This window comes from Rhincodon typus, chromosome 2, assembly GCF_021869965.1.
Source record: "Rhincodon typus isolate 14 chromosome 2, sRhiTyp1.1, whole genome shotgun sequence".
Classification (NCBI taxonomy): domain Eukaryota; kingdom Metazoa; phylum Chordata; class Chondrichthyes; order Orectolobiformes; family Rhincodontidae; genus Rhincodon; species Rhincodon typus.
Window position 1 is genome coordinate 116883438 of NC_063333.1, and position 12183 is coordinate 116895620.

At 39.8% G+C, this 12183-nt stretch overlaps 1 protein-coding gene across 1 annotated transcript in view; it reads left to right on the plus strand.

Annotated features, from left to right (window-relative positions):
• LOC109934313 (F-actin-uncapping protein LRRC16A-like) overlaps positions 1 to 12183 on the plus strand; it is a 403104-nt gene that overhangs the window by 142931 nt on the left and 247990 nt on the right. Inside the window, exon 5 of the mRNA XM_048608843.1 lies at positions 9998 to 10119. Within this exon, the coding sequence (XP_048464800.1) occupies positions 9998 to 10119 (122 nt within the window). The remainder of the gene's footprint in view (positions 1 to 9997; positions 10120 to 12183) is intronic.

The window sequence follows — 12183 nt, forward strand, 5'->3', positions numbered from 1 at the left end:
ACAAACAATAATAAAACACATATGAATCTATAATTTTCATCAAAATAAACACATACAACCCTCCCTCTCATCCCTGCCACCTCAACCTGACACAACCTGTCCATCTTCTCTCCCACCTATCTGCTCCTCCTACCTCACTGACCAATCCCCACCACTGCCTATCTGCAATCACCTGTCACCATCCCACCTACCATCCCCAGTCCCACCCCTCCTCTCTCAATTTATTTCAGAGCTCCCTTTCCTCTCCCCCATTTCTGAAGGAGGGGCCCGACCTGAAACATTAACTCTCCTGCTCCTCTGGTGCTTGGCCTGCTGTGTTCCTCCAGCTCCACACTGTATTTCCTTATACACTAGTTGTGTTAAAGAAGGCAAATAGTATGTTGGAATTCATTGTGAGAGGATTACAGTTCAAAAGCAGCAATTATACAGGCCTTGGTAAGACCACACCTGGAGTACTGTGTGCAGTTTTGGCTTCCTTATCTGAGGAAGGATGTCCTGGTTATGAAGGGAGGGCAATGGAGATTTACCAGACTAATTCCTGAGATGACAGGACTGACTTATGAAGAAAGATTAGATCCTTTAAGATTAGTCACTGGAGTTTAGAAGAATGAGGGTGAAGATCCCATAGCAGCCCAGATTAATGTGTGTTTCTAAGAAAAAGAGTTCAAAGTAACAAAATTATCTTGCAATAAGAAGTTGTTATTAATCTTAGACCAAAATGTTGGAAAGGAAAAGATGTGAAGTTTTTTTGAAGTTTAAAGATAGAGAAAAGAATGGTTTTGAAGCTGCAACAGGGATAGTATAGCACTGGAAGGAGCATAACAATTAAGAAAGAGTTGCCTACGTTTCACTTCAAATTTTAATTACATAAAGCCCATTAAGTTATTAAAAAGAATCTACCTTTCTTTCCCCTTGGAAATAGTCTATGCTGAGTCATGCTGACAGGACAACCCTAGATATTCTTAGAGTGGAAACAATTGGAGCTGCATAGTGGCTCAGTGGTTAGCACTGCTACTCAAAGGGACCTGGCTTTGAATCAACTCTCGGGCGACTGTCAGTGTGGGGTTTGCACATTCTCCCTGTGTCTGCGTGGGTTTCGTCTGGGTGCTGTAGTTTCCTCTCAGTCCAAAGATGCACAGGTTAAGTGGATGGGTCATCCTAAGTTGTCCACAGTGTCTAGGGATGTGAAGGCGAGGTGGATTAGCCATGGTATATGCAGGGCTTCAGCGGATGGGGTGAGTCTGGGTGGGCTACTTTTCAGAGGGTTCGGTATGGACTCGATGGGCCAAAAGGTCTGCTTCCAACTGTAGGGATTCTATGATTCTGTGAATATAGTAAGCTACCAGAATGTACTGATTCAGATACACAGCTGATATTTCAGCTCAATTTATAAAGTGTGGATAGATTATTTCAACTGTGCTGAAAAATCTTTGAATCTGTGCTACAAAGGAATAGAATGATGCTTTTCCTTGGCTATCTTAATATCTGTTCACAAACATTTTTGTTCTTTTATTTAAAAACAAAACTTCAACATTGCCTGCTTATGTTTTCATAAAAGATCACTTTGTTTAAAAAAAAAACCCAAAACTAATTATGACCTATCCAGCCAGGTTCCTGTTGCGAATCAGGTTTGTTCAGTATCATTTCTCCCATAAGTTACAAGATCACATAGTATACACTGTGAACAAAATTCAATTATAAATGTAAGTGCTATCATTCTGCCACTTTGCATACAGAGAAGTGTGTGTGGAAGGTGGTAGCTCAACCGGCCATTGCTAATTTCATTTCTTAATAGCTTGGAGATTTCATTCCTGATATCCATCACATATGAATGTTGCTACATCAACATAGCATAGTAATCCTAGATAATCTATACTGAGGTTACCACAGGTCCAACAATAGTAAACAACCGGATGTGCAGAAACCAAACTGTGGTTAACAAATCTTCTGTGTTGACAAAGCAATGGTAAAGACAACAGATCACAAAGAACATTGTCACCTCCGTAGCTGTAGCTGATTCAACGTAGATGAAGCATCTACATCTAGAGTAAACTGAAAGTACAACTAGATACAATGGAAAGAAATGGCATAATCTGTAAGGTCCAGAACTATACTTGCAGAGCTCCATCACATGCTTTAAAAGAAGTTGGCTCTATATGAGTTGGTTTAGACTTGTGAAATGCTGCACTGAAATTATGCCCATATTAAATTCTCATACTTAAGGTAAAAGGTAAAGTCTCCGTAGTCTTAGCAGATCTCATTAGAGAGAGACAACAGGTGGTTGTTTAACCTGAGAGTTGCCATGCCTCAGCTGAGAGGAGAGGTTGAGATCGCTCGAGAGTTATCAATGATCCATTCTTTAATTTGAGATGTACTGTTTCCAACAACATCCATTTTTGCTGATAAGCTATTTTCCAACATGTGGACCATGTCACTCATGAAATTTCAAGACGCATCTGCACAGCAGATGAAACTGCTATTTTTGCCCAAACAACACGAGAGCATGATTCAAACTTGCACCCCCTACTGGAAGCTGCATTTTGAGGGATGAGTGTTCAATTGCTGAAAGTGCAGCATTGATTTACAACAAAGCAACTGTTTTTCATCAGTATATTGCTTGACCTTTGAGATTAAGTGTTGCTTAGATTTGATCAATTGTCTTGCCATACATGCTGAATTTTGCGTAGAAAGCTTCACCTCTGTTAGAAATTCTGAAAAAGCAATACCATTTATCTCACTGATGATCGCAGAGGAATCTGCGCTAGAGCCTAATGCCTCATCAAAAGACCTTAGACTAGAAACCTACAAAAAGAGAAGCCTATACTTTTGTTTGCAAGCCACCCACAGCTCATTTATTTGAATTTTGTTGGGGAAATATTAGCTTTGGATTTGGGGTTCCAAAGCTTTCATATGTTTACATAAAGTTTTACCATAGAAACCAACTTTGAAGTGTCCACAATGACCTTGGATAAACTAGTAATTAGTGCACCACCAAGACTATAGCATTTTATGCATCAAAATACAAGGCTACAACTGTGACACATGCTATAAGCTGTTCCAAGGTCACATCTGATCTTTCACATTCTTTAATCAACTCATCCAAAGCTACACACATTTTCTTTTGAAATGCAAATAGATCTCATCAATATTGAAATAGAAGATAATATGCATTTTGGCCTCATGGGTTTTGACAGTATACATGCTAGCCACTGCAACAAGAAACATTTCAAAGATCATGTATTGCAACAATTACGGAAGCTTGGAAATTGATAGGTGGCCAGAACCCTTGCAGAGGTTTGAAAAACATTTTCATTCCAGAGAGCAGTGTGGTCAAAGATGTCCTCTTCAGAGGCAAGCATGTCATTGATTCATACAGCATGAAAACAGATCCTTTGGTCCAACCAGTCCATTGCCGAACATAATCCCAAACTAAATTAGTCCTACCTGCCTGCTCCTGGCCCATATCTCACCAAACCTTTCCCATTCATGTACTTATCTAAGTGTCTTTTAAACGTTATAACTGTGCTCCCATCCACCACCGCTGCCTCAGGAAGTTCCTTCCACACTCAAACCAACCTCCTGTGTATTAAGAAAAATGTCACCTTTCTCAAGACTGTCTCCTCACCTTTTTTTTAAAAAAAAAAAAAAAAGCCCCCTGATCTTGAAGTCCCCCATCCTAGGGAAAAGACACCCATCATTAATCCTGTCTATACCCCTCATGATTTTATAAACCCCTATAAGGTTACATGTCAATCTCCTATGCTCCAGTGGGAAAAGTCCTAGTCTATCCAGCCTTTCTTTAGAATGCAAACCTTCCACACCTGGCAAAATACTAGTAGACTGGATATCTGACTGTATCTGCATGAAAAATGTCTAGAGACAGATCAAGCCAAGAGTCTGGCTACAGAAATAATACATTCCTTTCTGCCATTTATGTCTGGTCAAAGTGAAGTATACCAAGCTTTTTAGGTCCAGTCCCCACAAAGAAGCAATATCAATTCACAGTACCTGCACATCCATGGAGCAGGATTGCAACTCATCTGGTCAGTACCCATCAAATTTCCCATTATTGGTCAGTTACAAGAAACCTCCAGTCCAGCCTTTTGAAGACTTAATAGAGATTTGATCAATGCTGACTATGGTGAGATTTTGCATGAGGTCCAGGGAGGCCTACCTTGATGTCAGGAGCAATTTGCTGTATCCTTTAACTATTTTTTGGCCCTTAGGCAAGTTGTTTATTAGACAGCGGTGAGTTGAGAACCAAGGGGCATTGTAGCTTGTTAAATTCCTTATTAAAGCCCAATGGTAGGCACAACAGGAGTTGTTGGCAGGGTGCTGCCTGCATGGCAAACGTGCTACACATTTATTCACATTTAAATGGCCATGTCAGAAAGCGGGTGGGTGCTAGTCCTTGATCCAGTCAAGTGGGGAGCCTGTCAGCCATGGGTGCAATCTGCCCACAGTCTAAGGACTTGGCCTTGCTCATTCTTCTGCTCAGGCCTGCCAAGGGATTTATCTGATTATGGTCTGGGGAATAGCTATTAAACTTCAGAAGAATTGGATATACAATGCAGGAGAGGGGGGGGTTAGTTGGTTTTGAAAGCAGGGGCATGTCTGCAGGTGATGGAGAACGTGACCAGCATTGGAATGCATAGTAGGTTGTGGGAGAAGGAGTTACTTTTAGAGACCACCACTGGCCTCCGCAGAGGGGATTATCCAGGACCAGCAATTGTGGGCATCATTGACGTGTAATATCAAGGCCCAGAAGGCAGGGAGAACAGTGGTAGGTGAAGTTCAATGTAATGGGTCTCCATTTGGGCAGGATTGGTGGTAATGTGCTGTTGTGGTAGTGTGAGGTGAAGAGGGACATGGAGGCTCTGGGGGATGTCCTGGTCACCATGTAGAGTCTGGTGCTGGTGGTATTCACCATGCACTCCATTCCCTGCCATGACTATTCTCTAGATGCTACCTGCAACTGGAAAATGGCTGGGACAATGCCCTGGGTAGGCAGAGTTGGTGTCAATTTGGGTGAATGCACATTATCCACGTCTATTGGTTGCTAGGACACTGAACGTTAAAATACATGAAGCATGCATTTGCAAACTCCAGCCATATTTAATGTGCAGTCATCTTTTTTCCCATTTGCAATGCATACAGATTGAATGTGCTTAGGGTTCTAAAGAAGGTCAAAGGTGATTTGCTCCATGACATTGGGTCATACATATCTAGCATTGCCATCTCAGTGATGCAGAAATTGGCAACAATGACTTGAAAAGAAGCAAACGTTGGCCAAAAGTGACCCATCACTTTGAAACTTCAAAGGGTGTTGGGGAGGAAGGAATCATCGGTTTAGCAAATGTCACTTAAGTAAGATGATGAACCTCACTGAAAAGTGGGTGGGAAGTTCACTCCAGTTTAGTCTGGACCATGTGTGAGCCACAGCATCCTGGTGTGATGTGCTCTGCCCAATTGGAGCAGGCAATGAGATGATGTACTCTATCTTGAGGAACTGGGATATAACTAAAAGCTCATGTTTGAAATTGTCCAATTGCCAATAAGTGTGCGATGATCCCCTACTGGACAATAACAAATTATGGGTCTTCAGTGGGCATTGGGGATGAAGTCAGTGGTTTGGAGAGGTTATTTAAATGGGATGTAGATAAGGGCAGGTCATCCTTTTGGGCCAAATAGTTTAAATAGCAAGTGCCATGAGAGAATGAGTTACATGTGTGAGAGAATGTCAGCCATGCTGGTTGTGTGCCATGGGCAGCATGAATTTGTGGCTGCTGTACCATTATGTTGCTGGTGAGGAATAATGATGAGTTGTTAGTGCATGTCTTGGTAATCAGCACCTTTTTTAAAGATGGCTCATATGTAAAGGATGCTGGCCTTTTGGCAGATGTCCATTGAATTTCTGGGAATGGCACAAGGTAAGATGGAATGGGGTAGATGGTTAATGAGGTGGGCTAAAGTAAGATATGGTGAGAAATCTTGCTAAGTCTCGCAGTGAAAAGTCCTCCAAAAACTGACCACAACTGTTGCTGAGCCAAAAAATATAAGATTTGGTGCATAGAGTTCAGCCTATTAAGGACATAAGATATAACAGTATGGAGCTGGAAGAACACATCAGGCCAGGCAGCATCAGAGGAGCAGGAAAGTTGATGTTTCGGGTTGGGACCCTTCTTCAGAAGCTATCTGAGTGAGTATTACTCCAGTGTGAAGCCTCTTCCAAGGACATAACAAGAACTTGTTTCAAAAACAGGCTACAGTACACTGAAAGACCATTCAGGAAAATGTGCAATAAGTGAAGAGTTGACCAGACTACCTCATCTAATAATATATCTGTATTGTGGTGTAGTCAATTATAAAACGTTGGCAAAATAAACTGAACAAAACTTGCATGTCACAGGGCTATGTCTTACATTGACAATACTCAGTGCAAATATTTCTTCAGCAGCAGAATTATTCTTTGGCAGACAAGTACAAATAACTCTTCCCAGTCATAATTTCTTGATACTTCTAAGAGTTAGGAAATCAATTCATGGAGAATGAAGGATGCATGAGGAAGAATGCAGGCAAAGAATTGCCCAAATTAAACATTGAAGAAAAAGTATAATTATAATACAAAACTGATAGACGATGTAATACTCGCAAAGCATTGTCCAGAACCGCGATAATATTGATATTACCATGCAACGATATGACAATGTGAAGAAACAGATGCCAAATCGGGAATGTACCAGAACAGGAAACACCAAGTAACCGCATCACATGTAGAAAATGATTCGAGCACAACATTCTTATTGACAACCAAAATGAGAACAGTATTCTCAAGTCAACTTTAGAGTAATGAAGACTGGATGTATCAGCAACCATTCTTATGCCTCAGGATCCACCTTTGATTCCTCCCCTTTCTCAGATTGCTGGTGCCCTTTTGGCTATTATGTTTACAGATATGGAGTCAATTCTTAGCTGTGAATCACAAGGTTCTGGCTCTAATTCCCACCTTGGCTTGAGCACAAAAAAAATCAAGGCCAACACTCAAGTACAATACTGTGGTAGCATTGCTCCATTGGTAGTACTGTCTTTTGTATGGAATGTTAACCCAAGGCCCCACTCACCTGCTCCGTTGGATACAAAGGATGCTGTGACGTTATTTTGGAGAAGAGCAAGATATTTATCCCTGATCTATTCATCAATATTTATCCCTCCATCACCGTTGTCATCAAAAGCCCAAACAGGCGCAAGCAGGTTCAGGAACAGCTTCTTTCCAGCTGTTATCAGACTGTTGAACGGACTGTAGCCTCAAATAATGTAACTTGCATGCCTCTAATTCTTTGATCTGTGCATCTTTTGCTTGATGTGATCTGCCCATACCACTCATAAACAAAGCTTTTCACTGTATTTTGTGCGTGACAATAAATCAATCAATCAAAACAAAACTGTTCAGTATCACATTGCTGTTTAGGAGCTTGCTGGATACAGATTAGCTGCCCATGTTTTCTGCTCTGCAACAGTGTCTACAATTTTCGGAATTTGGTATATAACTTTGTTTACTCTCCCTCAATAATACTGCTTCAGGAACTTTTTTTATTTACAGTTTGATCTGAGCATATTTTCTCAGTAGTTGGTTCAAGCTTCTGCTGCTATCCAGCTTGTTGTACTTAATCCTGTGATTCTGACGTAATCATTTGGAATTGCACATCATTATTATACATTGTGAGGTTAAGTTCGTTACTCTGACTTAATTTCAAGATGTACACAATGGCCATATCGTTGATCTGATGGCTAACCCTCCGTAGCCAACACATCACAATAACCTGTCTGGACCATCTGTGGTGTAATTGAAAGAGAACTTGATGGCCTGGTTTTCAATTAGGCCATGAAACAAATCGCTTTGAACTGCAAAAGCAGAAAATTCTGTTGCAATGTATATTGATAAAGGCAATTAATTAAATACTTCTATTTTGCAAGCGCTACTTTACAAAGTCCATTAAAATTATTCACTCTGGATTATTTGAGACAAGATCTGATGAATCGTCAGCTGAACAACTCCCTCAGCATTCTAATTTAAAGCCTTTTACAGTTTTTTGAAGCTTACTACAGCTTGCATTGCTGATATCAGTATAATATTTCTTCATTACATGTCCTCAGAGGACATCTAAATCTATTCTGAAGAATAGATCTTGGAGGATACTTGTCTGTGCTTTGCATACTCTAAACAGAAGCACTTTTTTGATTCAAGGCATTTGGTTTGCTTATGATACTTGGCTGTATTGAAACAATTAGCATATCTACCCACAATATTTCTTTATAAATTTATGACTTTGGGGACTGCTAGATCCAGTTTTGATTGCTTGTTGGTTGTAGCAAGGAAAAAGTTAATGAGGCTTGAGGCAAATGTGGATGAACAGACTTACAAATGTTTCGTTGATCAAATGTTTGGGAGGAGGTTTTGCAAAACTCTGAGAATGGAGATGAGAAGCTGTAATGGGTATTAAAAAAAAGTAATTTCACAATAGCAGTGTTCCAAAGTTAAATTGACCCAATGATGGTATAATTGTAAAACATTTCATTGCTTTCACTTGTGATAAATCCGGTGTAATGCCATTTTGAAGTTGATTAGAAAATGCTTTCTTTCCTTGAGTTGCACATTCTATTTGAGTATTGTCCAGGTTACAATGAATTTGGGGAATGACTTGTTTAAAATGCACATTATTTTTGTGAAGCAGCTGATGGCATTTACTCTGGTACTGTGCTAAATTCCCAGACTAGAGAAACTGAGGTCACCTTCACTTTGAATTAGGAAAAACAATCTGTGTATCTTTTATAAACAGTGTAATTTGGTCACAATTTTTATTTCATTCCACATTTGGTTAATTTTGCATGGATAAATTTAGTGAATCACAGTTAGTCAGTTCTGGTTTTCAAAGTTTTTAGCATTGTGCAAGTGTCCTGTTATATGTCCTATGCCCAGTAAAGACGAGAAGGTATTATCATTATTAAAACTCTACTTTTAAAGAAAATAGACATTAATGAACCATTAAGGTGGCTGCCAAAGAGGGGAGTATCAGGTGTTCTTTGCAATTACAACGAGACTATCAGAGTTTTGAATAGAATCCTAATGAGTGGGGTCTTGCCCTTGAATGAGCATCACTATACAGCTCTCCTACATGGAAGTCATACCTGCCGTTGTCAAAGCTTAGTCCAAAACACAGCCAATGGACTCCCTGACCCTGCCTTCAGTTTAATGAAGGAAAGCTGATGAGACCAGTTAAGTGTTCTATTGAATAAAATATCAGTAGCAGTGGGTCACCTGATGGAAATTGACTCTGACTCTGATTGTGAAATGCTTTTGGTCCAAAACTCAGAAGAAAGTTCCCACAACATGTCATCTCACATCTGTGAAGACCTGATGGGTATCTCCAGGCTCCAGAATTGATTGACTTTAGTAGCAGTTGAAGAGAAGGAGGAGTCAATTACTTTTTTTTACACACTCCCGAGAGAAGGTACTGCTAATAAGGCACACCTGTTTAAGCATTTAGTTATTACAATAAACTCTTTGGACTGCTTTTATGTTGCTGTAAATCCAGTGTCAGCAACATGCACACAAGAATGTCACCAACTTCAAAAGAAAATTTGCTGGGAAAACTCAGCAGGTCTGGTAGCATCTGTGGAATGAAAGCAGAGTTAATGTTTCAGGATCAGTGACCGTTCTGCAGAACTTAGTGTAACTCTTAACTGCTGTCTGGGCAGTTCGGGATGGGTTATCACATCAAGGCATTTATAAAAAAAAAAAAGTGTTAGCCTGTTGCGAAATATTACTGTGAGGCCAACCCAGCAGACTTGTAATTTTGGATGTAAGAAGAAAAAGGATAGCAGAAAACCATAATTCAAGGTACATAGGTACTTAGTTTCCATTGTGGGTTTGTCTAATTTGTGCATGATTTACTTGGGTGGTGCTGAAATGCTTACACGTTGTTTTGATGTTTTTCAGTTGGTTGTAGAAACCGATCGATGCACTTTTCCTTTGAAACTAACTTCTTCAGAAGAAGTGAATGAAGTAGTGGGGAACCTAGGATCATGCCTCAAGAAGATGCTTCCGGGTGTGTCTCCAATGTAAGTACTCTTTTTAGTGTCATGGCCTTTGTAGCATCGAAGCACAAAAACACCTCTATCCATTTGATGAAAATCTTTGTTTAGAAATCTTAAGTTCGGAAGGGCTTGTTGAAGTTGCTACTTTTTCACGCTTTATTCCATCTAATGGTACAGAGAAGCAGAAGTTGGCTGCTTATCTCTCCAACTTTTGTTGTTACTCAGTGAGATTATAATAGATCTGTGATCTAACACCATGAGTATGTTTTAGCTCCATGTACCTTAAATGTTTGGTTAACCAAAGGTATTGTCAATCTCAGGTTTAAAATTAACAATGGATCTATCATCAGTTGCTATTTATGAAAAAGTTCCAAACATCTACCACCCTTTGCAAATGAAAGTGTTTCCTAGTTTCACTGCTGAAAGGTCTGGCACAGGGAGCCCATTGTGCCTATGCCAGATCTTTGAAGGATAAATCTCAATAAATCCCAGGCCCATCCTTCACCTGTCACCTTGCAGTTTTCTGCGTTGAAGTTGTATCCAGTTCCCTTTTTGCTGATTATACTTTTAATCTGCTTCTATCTCTCTTTCAGGAAATACATTCCAGATCTTCTTAACTTGTGCTGCTCAGCTTTCCTCTACTTCTTTAGCCAAATATCTTAAATCCATGACCTGTGGTTACTGATCCTGCTGTCATTAATAACAGCTTCTGCTTATTCACCTTTATCAAAATCATTCATCATTAAGAATTACACCATTTAAATCTCTCCTTTAATCTCCTTTGTTGTATGGACAATATTGCTAACATCTGAAAAGTAAAAGTTTGCTGGACTCTATGAAAATAGTGGGCAAGTGGCTCTAGGCAAATTGCTGGTGCAGGACATTGACACAGTGGGCCAAATGGCTTTGTGTTGTAGGATCTAGGATTCTATGCTTCACTCATATCTCCAAGTAATGGAAGACCTTCATCCCTAGGACCATTTTAGTAAATTTTCATTGCAGCTGATCCAACCCCTTCACAATCTTTTTTTGTGGTGCCTAGAGTTGGAGGCAATACTTCAGCTGAGGCCTAAACAAGATTTACAAAAGTTAGCATACTTTATCTTAATTTCTGTGCTACCTTAAAACATTTATGTAAATTCAACTCCAGTTGCTCTGTTGCTGCACCCAAGTTAAAATTTTAACCTTCTAGTTGGTTATACTTTCCATTACTTCTACCTGAACTCATCACTTGATGCTGTTCTGTGTTAAGTATATGATCCATGTGTCCATCTATTTCACCAATCTCTTTCCTCTTGAATTATTTTACTGTTTACTATATTTCAGAGATTTGTATCATCTGTGCACTTTTAAATTATGCCCTGTATAATCAAGTCCATATCATGAATAACATATCAGGAGTATTGGTGCAAATACCAATTCCTGGGGAATACTAGTGATTACTTCCCACCAGCCTGAAAAGCAACCATGCAAAACTAAACTCTGCCTTCTTAGTCAATTTATTGTCCACACTGTTTCAATCAATGGACTTCAAGTTTGCTAATTAGCCTATTTAACACTAAATAAGCTTACACAATCAATGGTAGGGCCCTGGATAATGTTGTAGAACAGAGAGAGACCTAGAGGTTCAGGTACGTATTCTTTGAAATTTGCATCACAGGTAGATAGGCTCGTTAAAAAGGCCTTTCGCACATTTGCCTTCATTGCTCAGACCATTGAATAGAGAAGTTGAGCCATCATGTTGGGATTGTTCAGGATGTTGGTGAGGCCTCTTCTGAAATACTGTGTACAGTTCTGGTCTCCCTGTTGTAGAAGAGATATTATTAAGTTGGAGAGAGTTCAGAAAAGATTTACCAGGATGTTGCCGGGAATGGAGGATTTGTTATAAAAATAAGCTGGAAAGACTGGGACTTTCCTCCCTGGAATGTAGGAGGTTGAGGGATGACCTTTATAGAGGTTTATAAAAGCATGAGGGACATAGATAAGGTGAATAACAGAAGTCTTTTCCCTAATGTGGGGGGAGTTCAAAACTAGGGGGCATTTTTAAAGATGAGAGGGGAAAGATTTAGAAAGACATCAGGGGCAACT